The 24,323-nt window shown below is 35.5% G+C and overlaps 1 protein-coding gene across 11 annotated transcripts in view; it reads left to right on the forward strand.

Annotated features, from left to right (window-relative positions):
- The window catches only part of PPFIA2 (protein tyrosine phosphatase, receptor type, f polypeptide (PTPRF), interacting protein (liprin), alpha 2), a 326,824-nt gene that overhangs the window by 253,712 nt on the left and 48,789 nt on the right, over nucleotides 1–24,323 (forward strand). For 6 of the 11 annotated variants that reach the window (XM_014963905.1, XM_014963906.1, XM_014963907.1 and 3 more), the window contains 8 exons: nucleotides 3,178–3,399; nucleotides 5,782–5,928; nucleotides 7,777–7,911; nucleotides 16,895–16,978; nucleotides 17,321–17,452; nucleotides 18,418–18,480; nucleotides 20,679–20,770; nucleotides 23,989–24,124. In XM_014963905.1, coding sequence (XP_014819391.1) covers nucleotides 3,178–3,399; nucleotides 5,782–5,928; nucleotides 7,777–7,911; nucleotides 16,895–16,978; nucleotides 17,321–17,452; nucleotides 18,418–18,480; nucleotides 20,679–20,770; nucleotides 23,989–24,124 — 1,011 coding nt within the window. Of the gene's footprint in view, nucleotides 1–3,177; nucleotides 3,400–5,781; nucleotides 5,929–7,776; nucleotides 7,912–16,382; nucleotides 16,470–16,894; nucleotides 16,979–17,320; nucleotides 17,453–18,417; nucleotides 18,481–20,678; nucleotides 20,771–23,988; nucleotides 24,125–24,323 lie in introns of all 11 variants that reach the window. The other 5 variants (XM_014963902.1, XM_014963903.1, XM_014963904.1 and 2 more) reach the window with 1 other exon arrangement.

Here is a 24,323-nt window from a genome sequence, read left to right on the forward strand (position 1 = left end):
TTTTTTTTTTTTTTTTAACTTAAGTGTACCTCCACCCACTTTGCCATCAGTATTATTGATAAGACTTAATTGAAAGTGCAATATGAAATGGATCAACAGACACTATAATGTTCTGGGTTAGGCATTTTACACTTTCTGCTGGTATTCCTTTTACCATTGTTCTTGTTTTTCACTTGCAAACCAGTCTGCGGCTGGTTTTCTTTTTATTATTTCATGGCAGAGAGAATAGGGGAGAGAAGTAACAATCTAGGGGGGATCTATTATTATGTGTAATGCTCCAATTTGCTGTCCTTCTCCCTGCTGACACTCCTATACAAGCAGCAGATTGCCTTACTGCTGTGCCTTTTGGTTCTTGAAAGAAAGAAAATCTGATACCAGGGATGTTGGTTTCCTTCTTATACTGTTCAGCGGTAAGGAACATGAACATTTATTTCCCTCCTCCATTTACACAGACCATAAGCAATTCAAAGAATTTTTTTCCCCCCTCAGACGTTTCTTGTTTAATCCTTATTAACCTTTGTGGCACTCATTCCTACAGGATATTTTTTGAACTTTGATTTCCTCTGTGGTATGCTGCTTCTGTTGTAGTTAATACCATCACTGTCATCAGATTTACTTGACAATTATTTCATCTCCCTTCTGTTTCTCCTCCTAGCTCATTTTGCTATATTTGGGTGAGTGTAAAAGCTTTCTTTATGAAGTAAGAGTGTCTCTGAAAACCTTAGTATGGACTGTGATTTCACAGTTATCTGGTATGCAGTGATATACCACAAAAAAAAAACAACAACCAAACCTCCAAAACCCCACAGCAGGCCTTCCTCTTGCTGTTGCTCTTTCCCTCAATCTTCCCAGTGTCAAGGAAAGCAAGCGCTACATTGCTGGGTACTGATGCAGTTGTTCATTTACCTTTGTTTGCTCTGAACTAGCCCAAGCAAGACATCTGAGATTTGCATTAGGTCTTTCAGGCTGATGCCAACCAGGTTTCTCATTTGGCTGAGAAACCCTTGGAAGGGGCAGGGGAAGAGGGCAGAGAACTTTATGGTGTGGGCACCAGGTGGAGCACACGTTGCAGCTGCATGTTCCTGCTGTGTCTGTAGAAAGCAAAACAAAATAAAGTCAAGAATATATGATGATACTATTTCTGCAGCACAGTGGTCTAAATAAGTAAATGTGATAGAAACAGATGGACTATCTATTTGATAAACTAGTTAGTAAAAAAGTGAAGCATTGAAGGATATTTTTGCCACATTTCTTTTTTCAAGGAAAAATAGCCATTAGTAGAAGATACTTTAATGTGAAATTAAGGAATGTATCCATATGTAGCTTTTTCATTACCTCATTTGATAGACAGCATCATGAAAATTGTTGAAGACTTTATCTGGATGACTAACTTGTAATCCAGGTCTGGGGATCATGTACATGGTACATAGAATGTTTCAACCAGTTAAAAAGTTTTCTTTAATATTCCTGCCCTCGCAATTGTTTCAACTTACTTTCAGTACTTTCAGTTTTGCCACCCTGTACAGATTTGACACTATTTCTTGTGTATATTTGGGGTAGTATAGGGGTATGACAGTAGAGAATGTCTACTTTGCAACTTTTTGTGCATGCTCTTTTGAGAAGATTTGAGGGAGGATGGACTCTTTTCAGTGGTTCCCAGTGAGAGGACGAGGGGTAACGGGCACAAGCGGGAGCATAGGAAGTTCCATTCAAACATGAGGAAGAACTTCTTTACAGTGAGGGTGACAGAGCACTGGAACAGGCTGCCCAGAGAGGTCGTGGAGTCCCCTTCTCTGGAGATTTTCAAGACCCACCTTGATGCAGTCCTGAGTAATGTGCTCTAGGCAATCCTGCTTCAGCAGGGGAGTTGGGCTAGATGATCTCTATGGTCCCTTCCAATTCCAACAATTCCGTGATTCTGTGATGTTTATGTGCATAAATAAAAATATATACATACATAACTAGCAATCACGGCATTTGCCTGCTGGTGAGAGATTAATTCTAAATAAATTTTTATTTGTCTTACCGGGAATCTCAGATATTAAGTAAATTAATAGAAAAAACTAATATCTTTCATGTTTTAAATGTATGTATTTTGGTTATTAATATCTTCAGGCAAAAAGTTTAATTAATGAAAATATTTCTCTGCCAGTGAACATGCTCGTAGATATTGCAGCTTGCTATTTCAAAATGTCAATGGTTTATATCACATAAGATGCAAGATCACATGCCTTTTGACATAGTGACAGTTACAGTGAAATACTTTGTTCCTAAATTGCATAATGTAAATTTAACCGATAAAATCACACCTAATTAGTAAAGATTATGACAGACTAGGGTACTTTTGTTTTATTTTTTCATGTTACAGGTCAAAACCAAATCATTTTGGTTTTGTTTGGTCTTTTTGCCTATTTTTTTGACACAAGAAAATTAAATGTGTATGAAACCACAGCTAACCCGATGCTGGAAAATACTACTGTGACTATCTATTATAATGAGGCAATGCCAGCAAGTCCTGGTAGTGAACATACTTCTTTCCTGAAATTATTTATTTGCAACATAAGTCATATTCCAAATGCAGTGTGAGTTCTGGACTCTTGATTATTTTTTTTCTTTATAACTAAATTCATACCAGGGCTTTCAGCTGCACACAAATTACTTCAGCAGAACTTGTTTCTAGTGTATACCTAACCAGTATGTTGTCCAGACTCTAAGCACTTACTGGTACATTGAATTTGTGATTTATTAGTGTTGCTTCCTGTCTGCAGCATGGCCTATTTTGCAAATGAAATAGACCTTGATTAAGTTTAAATGCTGTGTAAGTTTAGCTAAAATGTATGCATGCAATTTGGTTATTTTTCGGAGTAGTATTCTTGCAATTTGTACTTGAATAGTCATAATGTCAAACTAAACCTATTTTTATATAGTATTCTACTTTTAATACAAACATTTACTTCTCTGTGTGATGTTACATTCTAGAATCCCTTGATATGAATGAATACTAAGCTTTTGCAATTTTCTCATACCTACACCTGTCTTATCTACCATTAAAACTATTGTGTTTTTTGCTTCCTAGTTGCTTTTGTAACTTTAAAAATGATCTTTGTTTTAGATATTCTTCAGATAGAGTCCACGTTAGGAGGTAATTAATACATAGTGTCACTTCTCTGTTAACAGCGCCTCTCAAATGGCTCCATAGACTCAAATGATGAAGCCAGTCAAGTTGTCGAACTTCAGGAACTACTGGAAAAGCAAAACTATGAAATGGCACAAATGAAGGAGCGTTTGGCTGCACTGTCTTCCCGGGTGGGAGAAGTAGAGCAGGAAGCAGAGACCGCCAGAAAGGAGCTCATTAAAACGGAAGAAATGAACAGTAAATATCAGAGAGACATTAGAGAGGTAAGGAGCTCACCATATTTGCCTCCTATTTCTTGACTGTCATTCCAGAGATACCTACTACAAACTGATAGAGGCAAACGAATATGGGCAGCAAAAGTTGAGCGCTGATAAAAGCCTTTGTATATGGGAAGCACAAAATTTACATTAAGAAATAGTACTAGAAATCTCTTTATAAAACTGTGTTTGTAAAAGTGGGTGTGTATACGTGCAACTCTAGTAGGAGGAAGGCCAACTCCTTTGTGATTTAGCATTACTAGAGTGCATTCTGGCAAGTTTTCAGCTATTTTAAGTTTTTAAGATGAACTCTGTTAAATAGACATGTCTAAAGTACATTTTTTAAAATCCTGGGCTCTTTTATAAAGTGATGTTGTTTACATAGTCAACTATAATTTTTACCCATGTGTGATAACTTCATTATCCCTGTTATAATATGCTATGATGTTGTCTCAATAAATGGAAGTAGAATTCATTTTTTCCTTTTCTTTCTTCCTCTTAAATTTCTAGTGCTTATTAGTGCTCTTCAGGGTATCTTCTCTTATGTGGAGCTCAAGATATGTGGATGGCTGGCTTCTAGAATCTATTTTGTTATTTGAAATTAGTTATCTTTCTGTTAAGCTCCTTCCTACAATATAGGTATTCCATATGGATTTGTCTGTGTATATATATATGCATATGTGTATATATATTTAACCTGTTATTTCTAGTATTCTGAGGGGAATGTTCTTTCATAACTTCTGATGCCTGACAGCCTTGAAGTGCCTTCCAATCATTGTATTCTGCCTCTTTTTAAGTATTGTAGTATTTTTATCTGGTTACAAACATTAATTTTCTCCTTTTCTGCCACTGCTACATTATATCACTAGGGGTCTCTAATATCTCCACTCTCATTTACTTTTTGATAAATATTACTGTTTCAAGGACACTTGATTGCCACTTCCTATTTCTCCCTTAAGTATCACGTTACACCAAGCTATAGAGTCACAGAATGATATGGGGTTGGAAGGGACCTCTGGAGATATCTAGGCCAACCCCCCTGCCAAAGCAGGTCCTCCTAGAGCAGGTTGCACAGGAATGTGTCCAGGCAGGTTTTGAATGTCTCCAGAGAAGGAGACTCCACCACCTCTCTGGGCAGCCTGTTCCAGTGCTCTGCCACCCTCAAAGTACAGGCTCACTTGCGTTCAGCCCTTCTCTTTCTAACCAACGTAGACACTAAATACACTTGCGTGTAGAATAATTGCCAAATATCAGTGCCAAATCATCTGCGAAAGGTATGTCTAAAGGTGGAAGTGCCTGTCTTCATTATATCATAGGGCCACAAAATATAGTCTTCCCAATACATAAAATTAAATCCCTGCAGGGCAGTTTAGTTTGTATAACTTGGATAAATTACTGGGGTTTTTTTCTGTGTGTTTTTAATTAATTCCACGCTTAATTACTATTTTTATGAGGTTTTTTCCAGCAATATGCAAAAGATCACCTGGATATGGTCCATTTTAGGACTGGCTATTAGGATCAAGTTATATGTTCATTGTGTCTTACTTGAAAAATAACCTCACTTACTTCAACACTGTTTTCATAATGTAATACAAAAAAGAGAAAGACATGCTCATCAGTAAATATTTTCCTTGTGAAAGATTGTGTGGCAACATGTAAGTCATCTCGTGAGCCAGACATGAGTTTAAAATTTTCTGCTTTTGCTAAAATTTATTGAAGAGAACTAAACAATGTAATAGTCTAACTAATAATCTGTCTGAATTACAGCTATTGACTTCAGTGAGGCCAGCTTATAATACATGAATAAAACCAGCTCAATATTTTAAACAAATCCTTACCCATAACGTGTATGGATCACATACCTGTGCATTATGGTTTTCTTATGTATCCAAAATTGTGGTCACTTGTTTTCTTGAAATTTCAGGACGTTACCTGCTGTTTGATACATACACTTCAGCAGAAAATTTTAGCAGGACCCAGGAATAAGAGTAGAAACATGCATATATATTTTTTTCCCCACATCACCGCGCTATATTTCTACCATTATGTACTATAGCATTTTTCTATTTTCTAATTATGACTACTGTTGTTTAAGAAGCAAACAAGTAAATGTGACCTACATTTGCTGGCTTTTTGCACTGAAAATTATAGAAACTAGAAAAATATACAAAAGGTGAGGATTGTTTCTGTTTACCCAACTCAACAGCTACCACTTTAAATATGATAATTATAGAAAATCCAAAAGGAAATAAATTATCTTTAAAACAGAAAAAATACTGCTGAGCATGCCTTACATCTCTGTCTACTGTTAGCATGAAAATTAAACTAGTATAAAATTATATAGCATTTTGATTGCGTGGTTATTGATGGGTTTGTTTATCACATTAGGCAATGGCACAAAAGGAAGATATGGAAGAAAGAATAACTACGCTGGAGAAGCGCTACCTCAGTGCACAGAGAGAATCCACCTCCATACATGACATGAACGATAAGCTGGAAAATGAACTGGCAAACAAGGAAGCCATCCTACGTCAGGTGCAGTATCTGCATTAGTCAGTTCCTTTCTTCATAAACAATGAAAATTAATGCACAAAAGGGGGTAGATCTACAGTAGGAGGTTTCTATTACGTTAATCTGCCCATTTTTAATCAACCGATTGGGTTTTAATCTAAAAAATCAGAGGTTCAACATCTCAGCTTCATATCAGCTATCAAAACCATGAATACTAAATCAATGCGTACATTCAACATTGGAAAATAACTGTGTTTTCTAATATGGTCTTTCATAAATGCACATAGTCATAGCCCCTAAGTAAAGGGTTATCTTTGCTTCTCATATAATGATTTTCTGAATTTAATTTAAAAAAAGCCCAACAACAACAACAAAAAACCCCCTAAAAATAATATAAGCACAAGAAATTTCCTTCTGCAGGAAGGACCAAAATTTGCATACAATAGATTCTAATTATTTTATGTAATAGTTATGCATAGATAAACTATCTGTGAGTATATTTTAGAAAAGACTATAACACAGTAGTTCAGTTTTTTCCTCATGGTCCTTTGTTTCCACAGTGATTCCAAAAGCTGAAGTGTAAAGTGAACATAAAAAAATGTTTTTTAAGTTGAAGAATACAATGTTAGCTGAAAGCTAACATGAAATTAATATAGTTGAAACTGTAAAAGATGAAATTGCTCCTCAGCCTCAGTATCGGACTTCTTTATTTTTCTCACCTATCATGTCTTCAAACAGTATAAAATGCTATATGAGTAATAAGCCTGTATAATCTGATAATCTTTGCTTCTATGATTGTATGCAGATATATTTACACACACATGCACACATCCCTCTGTATGTGTGTATATTTATGTATGTGATTACCTCTTCAGGGAAATTAAAGCATCAGAACTCAAACTCTCTGGCATATACCAGCTTCCTTTGGCTATTTTAAGACTTGTTTTAAGTTGTTAGAAAAAAATAAACAATCCACCCAACAAAGTAAGGTACCTGCATCTGTCCTTAGAGTTTTTATTAATGCCAGTGAAAGTCATGCTGTGCTGCAGAGGTCTACCTACTCAAAGCAGTGATCAATAGAATTAGGCTTAGAATATATACAGGCAGACTTGAAGTTTGTTTGCAGCATTGTGATGTGAAAAGCCCACCCTTTCATGCTTTTGAAAGATTAAAAAAGAATATAAAAGCACACTCCTTTTTCATTATGTTTTCTATTGCTTGGAATTAACAGGAAAGCAGGAAACCCTTATCAAGCCATTAAAACATTCTTAATCATGTGGTGCATCTCAGGAGGCCACAAAATACTGCAGTTATCAAAAGTCCTCCTGTTTCTCTTTAATGGTTACCACAGATATGATAATGAATTAATTAGCTGAGCAACAATTATCAGTTCTAACATTTCCTGATATATGATTGGCATTTGTTCAGAAAATTGGCAATTGACAATTTGTTGATAAGCTTTGCTGGGAATTCCATCCCTTTGGAATTGTCCTTCTTCCCATTTTAGCTCATACTTTTCCGTGAGAGGGAGTCAATATTTCCATTTAGAAAATTTTCATTTTACTGGCACTAATACTTTTATTTTGCTCAGGTAAACAACACATCGATCAGAGGACCTTTTTGCTCACCTTCATTAGTACCATTTTACAACTCCCATCTTCACCTTCATATGATCCCTAATGATCACTCATTAGGGAGATCAGCAGCCTACACGGTTCCATGCTTAATACCTTTCCAATAAACTCTCCCAGGTTATGGATTATCTATGCTTATCTAGTGAGTTCTGGTCGCTTCCCCAGTACCAGGAAATTGAAGGCAAATCTTAATTCTGATTTTATTTCTTATACTTGCTTACCTATCTATGGCCTTCAGTTGGAAGACAAAAACAGACAACTGCAAGAGCGTCTGGAGCTGGCTGAGCAGAAGCTGCAGCAGACGATGAGGAAGGCTGAAACCTTACCTGAAGTGGAAGCTGAGCTGGCTCAGAGAATTGCGGCTTTGACTAAGGTACTGCTCTGAGGAATAGGTTCACTTCAGAAGTCCCACTGTTTAACATTGATTTGCATCCTGATTCCTCACCTCAAGGACAACCCAAAAGTAGTATCAAGTTGATTTGAAAGGAGAAAATGCTTCCTGATAAGTATGTGCCACAAGTTTAACCAGGAATGGTCTTAGCATTATATTAACAGGAAAAGTAGTTATCTGTAAGTGAGTCTACACTATATTTACAAAGGAGTAATTTCTTTCCAATACTTTCCAAGTATTACTTATCCTAGGAGGATTCATTTTACTGTATCAGAGTTTCTAATTTAAGGGTGAGAGGGCAGAGGAAAGTCCCATTCCTACACATACTTAGTTCTTCTGGATGTTTTCATACACAATGTATCTGAAACAACAGTTATATTCATTCCAGTAAGTGCTACAAAAACAAGTCTTAATGGCAGCTGGGATCATTTGTACAACACAAACGGAAGCAACTTGCAGTACATACTTACAAGGCTTGTTTTGAATGATTCTTTGTATCATATATTTGCAAAGATAAACGTGAAACCCTGAGAGGACTTCAAACTGGCTTTTCTGATGAATTCATCATATGGCAGCTTTCTTGCAGAAAAAATAAGAAGATAAAAATAAATTTCGGTAGTGTGGTTTTCATGTTTGGCCTCTAATAGTTTTAGGTGTGCATGTAGTTAATACTACAGCTCAGATGTTATCAGATTCCCAAAGACGTATAATGATAATATGTTTATTATTCATCTCTTAAAATCAGAAAAATAAAGAAAACCGCATTTCAGAGATTGTATTACATATAATTCTGACTTCTCTAAGCTTTTCTTTCTCTATTGCCAAGGAATGTTTCTAGCTATTAATATGCCTAGCCGTTTTTATATTTGATGAATTTTTTTTCAATTCTTGTCTTTTTCCATTTATAGTGAAGCTTTAATTGCAGAGCAGCTCACTACTGAAGTCCAATTTTTAAGTACTTTAGTTAAGTAGAAAGAAATAGAAGCTTTTGGGGGATTTGATGATTGGATGGGGTTTTTTATTTTATTAAGGTAAGATCATTACTCAGTAATCAAGATCTTGTGCTGTCCACTTTAGGTTTATATGAATGGGTGGGAATTTGAAAGAGAAACTGAAAAAAGTGGGGAAAAAAAGAATAAGCAAAAAGGGAGTTACATGAAATACCAAACAAATATCACTGCATTTTAATAAAAACTCAGATGCACATAAGAGCAATCCCTTGGCATTTTAACCTTTTTTTCCAGTTATTTCTGATGGAACAAATAATCACACACTGTAATGCCCTCAGTAGCTTAAAAATACTGTTTTCTATTTTAAGAGGATTTTTCCTGAATAATTTCTCCAGCAATTAGGCACCAGTAAGTATTTTGCAGTCTCAAGCATGTCTTTTCTTGCAACTGCATTTTTCCTTGAACATATATTAATGACAAATATTGTAAGAAGAAATCCCATTTCAACCATGCAGAGCACTCAGGGACCATGAGATACTGTTGTTATTGTGACCATAAAGCTGCAGTGTACATCTCCGTTTGTCTTACATTATATCATGGGATGTGGTTAGAGAGCTGTGAACAGAGCTGATACTCCACCTCATTTCACTTGAATGTACTTTATCAAAGTTTTTGCCAAGCAGGACATTCTAGGAAGTACATTAGACTGTAACGCCAGTTCTGTTCATTTCTCTGTGATTACATGAAAAACTAAAATGAATTTTATTTAAAATTGTGTCTTGGAATACATGACATGAAGAATGTCAGAATTTGGCCAATAAGCCAAATAATTATATATATTGTATATAACATCTTTGCAAACTGTAGAGCTTATTAAAGTGCTGGTTTGGCAGCTCTGAAGTCCAGTACTTTTCATGGATCACATAAATGTAGCTCAGAACCAAGGACGATGCAGTAGTCGCTGCAGCTTACTTAAATAGTTTTGAATTAGATAGCTGGTATACTGTTACCATGCTAGCTATTCAGTGAAAACTCCAAGACCTACCTAAGGGGCTGTATAATGCTTAATTAATTTTGCCTTTGAGCTTTGTGCCAGCATGCACGTTGTTGGTAGGCCTTAAATTAGCTGGCTTGAGACTACCTTAAGTCTACCTACCTGAGCTATGGTCACTGCATGTCCATGTGTACTAAGTAAAAGACGAGCCCCCTGAATCCATTAGTCTTTCTGCACTGCAAAAAAGTCAAAACTGATTCTCCTTTCTTTTGTACTACCTCAATGAAAGTGGCTTCTCTGAGATTAATGGGTTACAATCATATGAAAGAGGTGAGTTAAGCCTAATATTCTATATGTTTTTTTAAAGGAAAGTAGTATGGGATAACTGGAAACAATGACTGCTTAACTGTGGGCAAAATATAAAAGCAAGTAATTACATGGGGAGATGATAAAACAGAACAAACTTATTCTGAATTTGGATGTGATTTTTTCCCCTACCCACCCAAGTTTAAAATATGCATGTTGCATTTCTGCATTCAATTTATTATTCTCTTCCTCATAATATATTTGGGTTGGGATTCTGCAAAAGAAGGATGTAGAATGAGATCCTTCTGTGGCAACAGTTTTTTAAAAAAAACTGTTTTTTTTAAAATATATATATATGGGCTAGTGAATGTTTTTTGCTACTTTTCCATGCCCAAAATAGTTCATAAGGAGTGAACTTCCAAAAGTTTGGACAATACATTGAACTCAGATAAGTACCCATAAATTTACCTGAATCATTTGAACTTTTCTTTGGCTTTGTTTTCACTGTGTTCTGCCCATTGGGTGAGCAACTGAAGGGTTAGTCAACCTGTGGCAGACTAACCTGGAACAGCATGATCCCATGTACTGTGCTGTCCTGCCTGGCCATCGCACTGGTAACTGTCTGGTCATGAGAAGTAGCACAGCTCTTGGCATGTATCCAAGGTTTAGATTGCCATGATTCATTGAGCCGCCTTGTAGTATCAGTCTGTTTGCCTGCCCTGGAGAAGAGGCAGTTGGTTGTAGAAAGAACCTCCCTCCAATATTAACTAAATGTTTCTTTATCCTATAAGACTTTTATTTTCCTCAGAAAGGACAGACATTGGAGCACCTAGAACCTTCAGATGGTTAGTCTGTTAAACATGGTTTCTCCTTGCATGTATTGAAGGAGGGGTCTAGTGGAGACAACCAGCATCCACCTACTTCCATTCACTCACTCCCACCAGTAGTCACTCTTCCCCTTGGGTGCTTGTGCAGCAGAGGTACCATGTTACTTCTCTGATCACAAGACAGCAGTCAGCATTTTACTCCATCGTTCCTGTATGCAGGTCACCAAAAATACTAACAATGATTTTTAGCTGTACTAGAGAAGCACTGACACGGAGAAGAGGAAACTGTAATCATAATAAACCGCACGTAGCATAGTAACACATTTGGCTTATTTTAAAGGTGATAAAAATGACTTGTAAGTTGCAGGCAAGTGGACACAATGCTTGTTTTGTGACAATGTGGGGATCTGGTTTGCATCAAGTAGGGAAGGAGCTGCAAGAAAATGAAAGGAGGTCTGCAGTGGAAAGGATGCGAAGAGGGGAAAGAAGTTCTCCTGCAATAAGTGGTTGTGTTAAGACAGAAAGCTCTCTGAGAACAAGGGGGAGAGAGAAGATGAAAGCTGGAAGAGGAAGTTGGTAACTCTTGTCCAGGGGCAGGAAAGAGAAAATCTTCTATGCAGAGGGAAGCCTAAGACAACCTCATGCCTACAACATAATACTGTCTTCTTAAGCTACTCCTCTTCTTGTGTGCTTCCCATTCCACAGAAGATTTTGTCCTGTTAGGAGGAGGAAATGAATGCTGCAAGCTTGACAGAGCTAAATGGAAGGAGTTACTTATTAAATCTACAAGATGTAGAAGGTAGTGGGGAAATGAAGAAGGGGCAATATTGTGTGGATGTCTAGTGACTGAAAGGTTGGGTTTCAGAAAAAGGGGTGACTTAAGCCAACATATTTTGTCACATTTGTAATGGGTTAGAAGTGAGAGTGTGTAAGAGCAGCTGAAAACTTCATGAGTTGTTGTGACTCAGTCACCATGACCACGTATTTTCACCTTCAATTGCATAGCTCGATTCAATTACATGTTCTTTCTTCTTGAATAACTCACTCATTCAAAGGATAGCCAAAAAAATGTGTGCCATGGGAAGACAGTAGGAAATCTGGAGACAGCAGGTGTTCAGAAGTCAAGGTCTCAAAACTGTGGAAATTGGCTGGTACCGTTAGAAAAGTTTAGATTTGTTCCTGCAGATCAGCATAGGGAAGAAAAAATGATAGCACCTGTACTTTACAGGTGCTTTCTGCATCTGAAATTGGATTATTTTTTTTTCAACTAAGATGTAAAGACCTAGAAAATGTGCAGTGCCAACAGTAACAGATGATGTGAAAGCAACATTTTTTTTGTGGGCGCATTAGCAGCAGGAGCAGCAGCAGAGTTTTAACAGGGTTAGAGAGCAATAATACAAGCTGCTTCAGTATTCCCTCAAAGCAAAATTTTCCTGTCTATTACTGGCTTATACTGGCTATCTCTTTGCTATTTCATAGCATTTAGAGTGCAAAGTGAGCATTAAGACTCATGCTGGTATCTCACAGGGGTCAGGCATTGTTAGTTTTTGTCCATATATTTTTAATCCAGTCCAAAATGCACAGTTTCACAAATCTATTTATAACTGAGTGTGCTGACTAAATGCTTTAAATGCTAGTTACTGAATACCGCACCATGTGTCCTACTAATCCTCCTGTACAGACTACTAGCAAACAGGCATGCAAGTCATACATTAAAAAGAAGAATGTAGGGTAAGGTCTGCCAAGCAAGTAGTCATGCAAGTTCCACTTTGGAAAGTTTTTAAGTCAATTAACTCTTAGCAAAGCAAGTTAGAAGAAATCCAGAATCTGTTTATGAGCCTCAGAGTCCTCAGTTGTCCCCTCTGTTTTACATGTATCTGAAATTCTGCTAAGGGAACATGAGTAACACTGGTGTCTCAGCCCCTACCTCATGCCTCAAACCACAAGGCAGAGGTGAAGACATTCAGTACTTCTATGGTGGGCTCCCAAGTCTCTCAAAGAGCTTATTCCAGTGGGACTGTCTGGGGCTAACACACATGGACAACAAAAAGCTGTAACCACCACAGGTGTCTCAATCCTAACAGTATGGCATGGGGAAGTCTGTGAAGGAGGTATTTACAAATCCATTAGGGAATAGGTGAACTGCTGTGGGTGCGTTTGTCTGGAAGGTCTCTTTGAGACCTAGCCTGGGGCTTTCCTTAGTGTAAAGGGCAATGAGAGGTGTTGAAACCCTTGTTTTGGGAGTGTGTTCCAGCTAGGCAGACCAGGAGATGGAGGGGCTACTCTTTTCTACTGCAGCTCTTGACTACAGGTGGGTTTCTGGAAGTGAGAGAAAAATGGAATACATATGTGTGGTTGTGTTTCCCTAGCCCTTGCAGAGGGCACCCTTTTGATTCATATCTCTGCTGCAGGGGCTGCTTGTGCCTTTGTCATGTAAGAACCAGTGGTTAAAAACCCTAAATAGCATTAGAACGCAGGTTAGATACTAAGCCTGCACACCTGTGCTTGTCCTCTGCCAGAAAAGCAGCTGTTTAATGTCTTGGTTATAAAATAGTTTGATTCTTTTAGAGTAATAAAGAGTAACACTTTAGGAGCAAACAAATGAGACGCACGTAGATAAAGGAAACAAAAAATATTCAAACACATTTTAAATGTTTAGCATAATGACATTAGTTTTGATTCTAAGGCATAGTGAATTTTAATGAATTTTAAAGTCTTTTTATCCTACCAAGAGATGCAAAGGGAGATGAAAGGGGAGATCAGGTCTCTTTCCTTTTATGCTGAAAAATCAAGTATAGGTTCTCTGAGCCACATTCAGAAGGATTTTTTTAAGAAGGATGTACCTATCAACATTTTAATATTCCTAGTGAAATAACTGAAAATTACCATGCAAAGAGATTTTTATATATCTTAAATATATGCCTCAGTGAATTATTAAAGCAATAGAAAGTTATGAAATAATAGAATCAGATTACTATAAGAATCTTAAGAGAACATCATGTTCTTTCAAGAATGCTTTCTACAGAAGAATTCAGTTAACATACATAATTCTGACAATAATTTTATTCCTCCTCCTCTTCCAAATAATATTTAGGCCTAATATCACGATAATTTTATGCACCGAAAAGAGTATTTCCTGCCAAAGAATAAGCTATGGCATGGTTTGGACTGAAAAATCTATTTTTTAGTTTGAAAATAAATGTAAATGATATAGTTAGCTAGACTGGCTTCTCAAGGACAGGTTAGGACAGACAGCACCACGTATCAGAAGACTTAAATGAAATCCCCTTTGAACCTAGAAGTATTAGTTGCAGAATCTTCATAATTTGCATTAACCTACAATTAAGTGTATAAAAGCAGTGAAGATTAAGTAACTAACTTTTAAAGTCTTTAGTCAGCTAATGAAGCTTCTAAGTAGTTTAATTTTGTGGGATGATACCCCCAATGTGTTCTATATCTCCCTCAATGAAAACGATTTCAAAAAGGTAGGTCTGCTTAAGCCTTCTCCATCATCAGCTCAGAGCTTTGATTATTTAAAGTCTTCCACTGACCCTTGGAGACACATTAAGGGAAGGCCTTGAATCAATAGTGCAGCCAAGACTCAAAAAGGGGAAAAATCTGTCTTCTACAGAAGAGGATAAAGCTTGACCACTTTGTGGATCTGGTTTTCTGCAGTCACAAAGACTTAACTTTCTCAACCCTGTCTTTATCCAATTGAGAGAGGAGGCAGTGCATTAGCACTTGTGTGCTGAACCAAACTAGTATGTAAAGCTAAAAGATAAGAAAAAGAAAATCATAAAGGAATGGTAACTGGTCTAAGTCTTAATAAATAGACAAAATAGTTTCAGATAATGAATAAATTCAAATACACCACAATATGCCCACTTCATGATCAGAAACAATAACTGTATTTATTAAATAAGCTTATTTACAAAGTATACTGACTTAAATTTTGCAAGAATCTGAGTTTTGTGAATATGCTTACTCTGAAAAGAATAGTGATCTTCAAAATTAGGCATTATTCTTGTGTTTCTAAAAAAAACCAAGATTTTATCATATGGATGTCTTAATATCCAAAGCTGCAGTTTACATTTATATATATATATATATATATATGTATGTGTGTGTAGGTCACAGGCTTGTTTTCTGTCTCATCTTTTGGTCCTGGTAATACTACTGAGTTTAAGTTATGGGTATTTTTAAATTATGATGTACATCTGGAATAACTTTGGTATCTATTCCTAATTATTATGATAAAACATTGGTAGACAACAGTAAGAAAAACAGTCTTACTAAAAAAATGCAGTTGTAAAATAAGTATTTCTTGTACATATTGAAGTTTGTTTATCTAAAGATGTAGTTCAGGATTTCTTTTTCAGAGAGGACAAATTTGACAGAGTGAAATAGCACTTGACAAGCACAAGCTCACAACTCAGTCATCAATAGCACCATCTATACACCTTATGCACATTCTTGTTTCCATAGCAACAAATCCAATATAGCATTTCCCTTTCTTTAAGGGCTTTTTTAAAAAATTATTTTGAATGATAACATAAACTTGTTGATATGACAATAACATGAATATTCATGTTTTGTAACAAATGACCTAATTAAGGTCAACATCTGTCAGAAGTAGTAATGAATCTCAGATTGGATTACCATTTCTATACTCGGTAATGGCTTTTCACTCGCATTAATGAATTTTTATTTATAGGTGGTTCTTTTATCTGATGACCTTGATCTTCCAAAGAGATCCACCAGGGTGGATCCTTTCAAAGGGATGAAAACTATATTGTTTATTTGAATGAAAGGGCTTATGTAGTGTATTCTAAAATGGAATACTTAAGCTTGAGCCTTGTCTCTTTTCATGTTCTTACTGTTTTCTAGAAATTAGGGAATGTACCATAACATTGCACAGTTCTGTAACAGACCAATCCATTAATTTAGTATTTATGCATTGTTTCCATTCCTAGAAAATGATAGAAGAATTATAAAGGACTTTATGACATTGGTCTCATAGAGTTCTATTCTGGTGTTTAGTTTGCCATAATTCAAAAAAACCCATTAGATTAGATAGTATTGCTTTGAATCCACTCTGTAGTAATATGTCATCAGCCAGCCATCACTAACCTTGAACCTCCATGTGTAGGTTGATAGCTTTTTTAGCATTCCATTCTTTTCAGTTTCTCCACATCAACTGCATCATATTCACCAAGTATCAGTGTAGTTTATTCCACGTAAAAATCTGTCAGTTAAAAGTATTAAATTTTCAGTCACACTTTTCTTTTAAGCATTCTGTGCTGTGTTCTGTTCAGTGTCAGTGTCTTTAGTTCTGATTTTTCAATTTTGTCCCTCTCCTTTTCCTTGACTTGTTAGTCTGATCCAACTTCTTCTACCTCATCTGATGATTATCAATATGTTATGGAAGCTAAACTACAAGAAATGATCTCCATACGTAGGAAGGTAGTCCTACTGGACTTTACTTTCTATTGCTAAATAGAATCCATCTGATTTGTTTTCCTTTTCTTTAACTTATTTTATTATTTTTTTATTGATAATCAACCATCGTGCAGTTCAGTGCTTCAGGAGCTTACAATTTTATGATGGCAGGTTTGTGTTCAAACCATGCACAGTCTGCATGTTACATTTGGCTGATTTCATTGCTCATAAATAACTCCAATGTTTTGCTGATGCTTGGATGTAACAGGCCTTTGTAGCTGACACATTTCAAGCAATGCTGTTCAGCTGCCTGTTTAAATAAAGTTTCTTTTTGGAAAACTAAGTTTGCAGTTAGTAGTAGCTTGCTTTATGTTTTGTTTAAACTTTACTGAGGTGAAGACTTACAAAGCCACTTAAATTACAGAAAGAGTCTTTCTATTTTTTTACAGGCAGAAGAAAGACATGGCAACATTGAGGAACGTATGAGACACTTAGAAGCTCAACTTGAAGAGAAGAATCAGGAGCTTCAAAGAGTATGTGTATTGCAGACAACTTCTGTGCATTTTTCTTCTTTTAATTTGTAAATATAGTACTACATTATGCACTCCAGCACACAAACCTATCTACTGGAAAATGTTTTATTTTAGCAGTGATGGCAGCATCTTCCCACTTTACTTGACTCTTGATATACTAGTTTACAGCTAGTTGTAGCTTTCAAAGTATTCTGCTGATACAAAAATGAATGTACGTTAATCAATAACTTTAATTACATTTCCTGTGGAATTTCTTTAAGTGGATGCAGTTACCATAATTTTCTTATTTTTTAATGATACATGTCTGTACTGGTTAACTGTCTTTTCTGTTCTACATTAAAGGCAAGGCAAAGAGAAAAAATGAATGAGGAACACAACAAAAGATTATCGGATACTGTAGACAGACTTTTGACAGAATCCAATGAGCGTCTGCAGCTACACTTAAAAGAGAGAATGGCAGCACTTGAAGAAAAGGTACATTGCTAACAGCAGTGTAAAGTTCAGCTTGATAAAGATTCTCCTGTGTGAAACCTGTTCTCCTTTTATCATGACAGAGGCATCATGCTGATTTTGTGTTACCAAATATAGTCACAAATATGGTCTAACTTACTCATTCAACATTTAATTCAAGAGCCCGCTCAAGAATTTTTCCAGAACTAGTGTGAACTGGATGTGCTGAATGTTATGAGTCCCTGTTTTATCAGTGGTGATTCTGTTGAAGAGCTTGTAAAGAACCAGTGCACAACTCAGTATGAGGCAGTGAGAGAAAGTGGACAAGAACCAAGGAATGGCTACATTTTGAATGTGCTGTCATTCCTGTATTTTAACTTGCTGATTTTACCTCACTTCCTCTGGGAAGAGTTAAATGATGTCACCACAGGAGAAGGAGCATCTGCCCTTGGAGAGGGAACAATATTTACAGGTTTTCTGTGATTTGAGACACAATGGTCCTGCAAAACTCAAATCACATGAGTTTTACATTCCTCCTTTAGGCCTCCCTCTTCTACTTATTCCCCTTCACTTTGAACTGAAGGAAATCTTTCAGTGCCTTTCAGAAGGACATTTTGGAACCTCCCAGAGGATGTACTTCTGGATTATATCACTGAAGCAAAATGTCTTACAAAGCAAGAAATGGGCTGACAAAAGAAGAACCTGGGAGAAATAGTTGTGTAAGAGTGTGACAGTTGCTTGGTTCAAGGGAAATGCAAAGGTTTTGCTGTTCTTGATAGAACATGGTCCTATATGTTTGGATTATTTCCAGTGTTTTAAATTAAATACATACTCAACTGAAGCATTAAAGGATTTCAATTTTGAAGTCCAGCAAGTATGAACTTTGGTAACTTGTACATGGAGGCTACATTTTGATGATAGCTGGCATTTTATATATCTCTAATTTCTTTCTCTCTTTTTTTTTTTTTATTTTTTCTTTTTATTCCTAGAATGTTTTGATTCAAGAATCGGAAAGTTTCAGGAAAAATCTGGAAGAGTCTTTACATGACAAGGTACTAAGAATTACGGTGATTTTATCTGGTTTTATCAAAAGTTATATATTTATTGTTTGCAAATATGTTATGTGGTATATTAATTATCCAACTAGCATGTAAAATCTTCCTAGCATCAATGATAATTCTTTTAATCACCCAGATGTCTTAACCAGCCTTTGAGGATCTCTAACAGTTGTTCTGAGCTAAGTTTATGGTTGAGATCTTAGCCTCAGGAATTCAGTACCAAAATTCATATTGATTTTACTGGCTCTGGAATTTTTGTTCTATTAGTTTTAATTTTGAAAAAGTCTTGTTTAAGAGAAATGTACGCATAACTGGTTATACTTTCATATTGAAGAATGCAATTTCTTGATTTGATGCAACTCTTCTTAACAGGTGCAGTGGCATTATGCTAAATATAGCTGAAATTATATAGGCTTTTTTAGGTCATTGCAAATTAATCCCTAATACTGTTTAGTGAATCAGTCAAATTAATTATAACTACTTATTCCAATCCCAAATATTCAGATTTTGTTTTGAAGTTATACTTGCCTTGAGCACAGTAGGATACACAACTATATCTGCCTTCAGATTCACAGAAGTGTTTTTGCAATGTATCAAATCCATTTGAAAGAGATTGTACAGAATTTAAAAAGCATAGCTCCATTTGATACTAATATAATTATCACGACATCCAAAATCAAGAACTTGGGGAAAAATAACAAAAGATGTATCTTTTCAAATAAATTATTTTCTTCTACATTCAGATAAGCTATGGGAAAGCAGAGAGATTAAAGTCTCAAAAAGGAGGTTTAGGGCATTCTAAACAAATAAAATTTCTGTGCTGTACTACCTAAGTATATGTATATAAGGTGATTCAACTGTTGCAAAATTAGGATCATATTTCACCATCAAGTTGGGTGACAAAAAGGACATTCTAAAACTGTATTAATTGAAATAAAAGTTTCTATCATTTTTCTACCAGAGAATCTAAACCTGAATTAAGGATACCAATTTTGTTTGCATAAATAAGGTATTTTGCCAATGTTATCTACTGCATAACTTTATTATTTTAAAAGTGTTAAAATGAAAGAGAATACAGTGGCTAATTCTTTTTCAGTCTGGCTTCTGACTTCAATATACATATCAACTCTTGACAAAGATGAAAAATCTGATATAAAAATCTTCATTTTTATCTCAGCTATTTTTGCAAAGATATTTTTATTTATTATATTTATTGATTCTTGCTTAAGGGTAGGAAATGAAATAAATAGAACACCTCTGCTACTGCTCTGTTCAACTGGAGATGAATTCTCTTCATACATAACAACATCTGTCTGACTCCAGAGCTTCCAAGTTCCCACTTTGAATGCTTTATTTGTTCCACTTTGATGATGAAACCAATGAAGGAATTTCAGATAGGTGGATGTAACACCAGATATTAATAATCTCTAAATAACTAGCAAATAATACAAGTGGAGTAACCACCAAGTCATCTCAGTAACTCTATTCAACCAAGAAATAGTGTAAAAATGCTGTAATAAATGTAATAAAATGTGTTACTTTTTAATCCCATGTTCTCTCTTAGTTTACTTTAAAATTCTTTAATGTCTTTTGATTTTATTAGTAGACTATCATTATTTGTACAATTTGTGAATAGCTCTTTTTTCCATAGTGGTTGTTGGCAATAGTTTTTGTTAGTTGGTTCCAAAAATCCAATTTTTGTGGCACTCTGTCAGTTTTCACCAGCAGCACCTCATACTGGAGGTTCATCAACTACCAGGGATAAGCTTTAAAGCTGTAGTTCAACAAGAAACATAAAATGTAGTTGTCTTTAATTCTGTGTCTCTATTAGTAAAAGGCCAGGACACAATCTCTGACTCTGAAGGGCAAATGACGTGTTGCACACTAAGGGTGTGCCCAAATCAGTGTTGCTTCTTCTTTTCCTCACCCTAGCTGTATAAGAAGGAAAAAATAAGTTTCAAGTACCAACCTGTGCTGCCATCAATTCCAGCTAGTGGAAAACAGTAGAGTACCATGCAAGCTTCTCTTGATGCTTATGTCTTATCAGCAATGAGGTTTGAATGAGTTCAGTGCCTTTTCTTATTATAGTCAGTGTATCTTATCTTACTTGTTTAGCTTTACAAGAGCAGTATCTCATAAACAAAATGCATTTTGTATCACAAGTAAGTATGTACTACTATCCTCATTTCCAGGAAAGACTTGCTGAAGAAATTGAGAAACTGAGAGCAGAACTGGATCAAATGAAGTTGAGGGCCGGTTCTTTAATCGAACCCACATTGTCAAGGTAATATTTAATGACAATTTTTTCCTCTCTTTAAGTTGAAATAGAACATAAATGTAAGTGTCAAGTCTTTACAACAGGGATGTGTTTAGATGATGCATAAAAATATCATATATTTCTTTGAAAATTTAAAAACTGTGCAGTGATTACTACTGGTGCTTTTCACCTCTGTCTTAGATAAATGGGGCCTTATAGCAGTGTGTATACACTGAAATATTACTGAGATTAAGGAAAATGGAATTTTTTTTTTAATTGTGGAATGTTTTCAAAAGTATATTCAAATACCCATTTTTTTCCCATGAGAGCTTAATAATGAAATCAATACCGTTGTCTTTAATGCTGAAACCAATCAGCGTATTTCTGATCATATTTATTTATCCTGTCAAGTAGATCTAATAATTATTTTTTATTAACAAGAAATAACTCAGCTTTGCTTAGTGTGCGAAGATCTGTGAAGACCACCAATCTTCAGCTAAAAAGATGAAAGTAGTATTCTGAACATATTGTAACAGGACATTAAACATTATGCCTCTGGCAGAAAAGCAATATGGGAACAATAGTGAGACAGGTATCATAGAAGTAGCTACCAATGGCTGAAATGAATTTATAATTCTAGACAGACAGTCCTTCTTACCTAAAAGTATCCCTCAAAATAAAATTACTTTATTGATAATTGTGTTCCATATCCTGTTTTCATAACAAGCAACATGTTAACTTTTAAAACCTGACAGTCATAGCTCATGGACCAAGACCGAATTCAGAGCACTATAATCCTCTAAAGTTATTCTTCTTGGATAGTTTTTTTGATTGCATTAGATATTGTCTGCCCATTGTTTTGTCAGACATCTTGCTCAGTACCTGGACATGGTTTCTCCCCTGACCTTTTATTATCTCATGGAATAATATTTTTCTACACATGGCAAAGTGTAAATTGCTGAAATTCAGAATGTGATGCTTGTAACTGTTCACATTTTTGCTCCTTTGGGAGTGTGTGACTGTTTGAACTTGATAAGATGTCTAAATGTTCCCCTAAAACAGTATATTTCCCTTTCCATGATGTCACCTCATGAAGCTACCACCCCTCTGAGGAATAAGGAGCTATCAGCATTAAATACTTATTCTCAGCCCATATTCAGTTCTGTATTTGCAGGAGTTTTTTCTTTCAGCAGAATAATGAAGCTGGTCAATAGATAGGAATTCACTGCCAGTGACTGGAACCAGGGTTGTTTCTTTTTTCCTGCCAACTTGCTGCACAACTACCAAGTATTATAAATTATCAAAGTTCTGTTATAGTAAATACAGTACAAACACAGAAACAAAAAAAATAGTCATTACCCTAAATGGTTTACTGTATAACAAATGAGAAACATACAGACAAATTAAACATACAAAACCCCAAAAGATTATTGTCTGGTGTTGTAGATGGAGGGCTTAGGAGATTTGTAGGCCAACTGTTGTCAAGTTTTCTTATTGGTATAATGAAAAAAATGCATTTTAGAGAACTTTTTAAAGGGTAAAATCATAGTTTTTCTAACATTATGGAAGTTCCTATTGGGCATGATGGGAAGCGTAAGAGAATATAAACTAATGGTTGCTCAGAAAAGGACATGTATTTATTTTTTATTAAACAAACTCTATTCATGCTTGAAATGCTTCCATTATTATTTTAGATTTGTCACAATACTTACAATGCCAGACAGTCATTACATTTCTTCATTCCACTCTGTCAAACTAGCTTGTAGTAGAGGCTTTCATGTTTTTCCAGATCTTTTTGCATTTCCCATCCATCAATAAGCTGTCACCACAATTGCAATATTTTATCTTGACTTTAACTTTATTAAAGTGATGTTTGAAATTTCAGTCTTCCAAGTAAGAGCGTGTTTTAATTCAAATTAATCTTTTCTCAAGGGAAAAGTGAATCTCTGTGTTTAGAAACAAACACAGAACTAGAGCTCAGGAAAACAGTCACGCTTACAGCCTGCAGTTTTCAGCATAGATATATGTGGTTTTCTGTACTCTTTCCTATTCATTTTGGATAGCAGACATTCTCTTTCTTAGCTTTTCTATGTATAATATTAAAGCCATCATTTTCTTGAACGGTTTTCTTTTCAAAGTGAGAGAATTGTTTAACAACAAAACTTATGCCTATTCTTTTTCCCATAACTAGTTATTAACATTGCTGTGAACCCTATAAGTTGTCTGTAGGTGATTGTAAGCATTTTTCCCAAGTATAAAAAAAAGATTCAAACAACATAAGTACAACATCAAACTCTCATTTTATGCTCCCATAGATAATATAAAGTCAGAAATTTTTTAGGAGTTGCTATAAAAAAATGCATATTTAGTTGTCTTATCAGTAGAGTATTTGTTAAATTTCATTTTTCTACTATAATCATGCTATTCATATAGTTTTATGTAGAAATTGCTTATGTGTTAAGAAATATAAATTGCTCAGGTCTTCACTGCTGTGTCTGAATGCTTAAGTGGGGCATGGAGCCTTTGGTCTTCTGACTTGGTGACACAACCCATGAGCAGGAAGCTTCTATTGCATCATGCAGGGAACTTTCACTACTGCTATTTGATCAAGGACCATTGTCTGCAACCAAGAAAAATATGCAGAATTCAACATGTATATGTCCCTCCACTATTTACCACAAGATTTACCAAGAGTACAGGAAAAACTGGGGGTTAAAACTCTCAAAAGTATCATCAATTAAACATGAATCATTCATAACCAATGTTATATAACACAGGATAGTTCACTAATATATTCATAATGTGGATCACCCACTTACAGTAGGAAAGTGTTATAGATATCCTTAGTCATGAGCATGTAATGTGCTTACAGTAACCTCAGGCTTATATATTCAGGAAAACAATGGAAGGAAAATATACAGGATAATACATTCAGCAGCCAGTTCAGTTAATATATTGTTCTGAAATCTGCTTGGTTTTTCATGTTAAAGTTTTGGATGATAGTTGTTATTATACATTTGGAAAATTCAAAGGTATTTTTTTTTTGTTTTCTTCCTTAATTTCCTCGTGATATGATTTCAAGTTTTCACTTTTAAGTGAATTTTTTATGTCATTTATTCTGGGATACATAAATTATTTGTTTAAAAGAAAAAATATCTGGGTTTCTAGACTGAAGGTCGTTGGATTGTTTTTGTTACTATTATTACTATTGCACTCTCAGTCTACTTCTGTGTCTCTTCTTATAGGCCTCACCTTGACACATCAGCAGAACTGAGGTATTCTGTGGGCTCACTGGTTGATAGCCAGGCTGATTATCGGTCAACTAAAGTGATAAGGCGACCTAGAAGAGGCCGGATGGGCATACGCAGAGATGAACCAAAGGTTAATCCCCAATTTCTTCTCATATATTCCCTGATAAAAGAATATATTCCAATCTGTTAAGCTTACAGTTTTTATATTTCCAGAACAACAACAAACCAACAACCACCAAACAAAAAAATCCAAACCCAACTAGCAGGGTTTTTTCTATACACACTCAGACAAGATTACTGTTGTACTAAAATGAAGGCAGAAACAGTTG

The sequence above is a fragment of the Calidris pugnax genome, unplaced genomic scaffold, assembly GCF_001431845.1.
Source record: "Calidris pugnax isolate Ruff unplaced genomic scaffold, ASM143184v1 scaffold44, whole genome shotgun sequence".
NCBI classification, from domain to species: domain Eukaryota; kingdom Metazoa; phylum Chordata; class Aves; order Charadriiformes; family Scolopacidae; genus Calidris; species Calidris pugnax.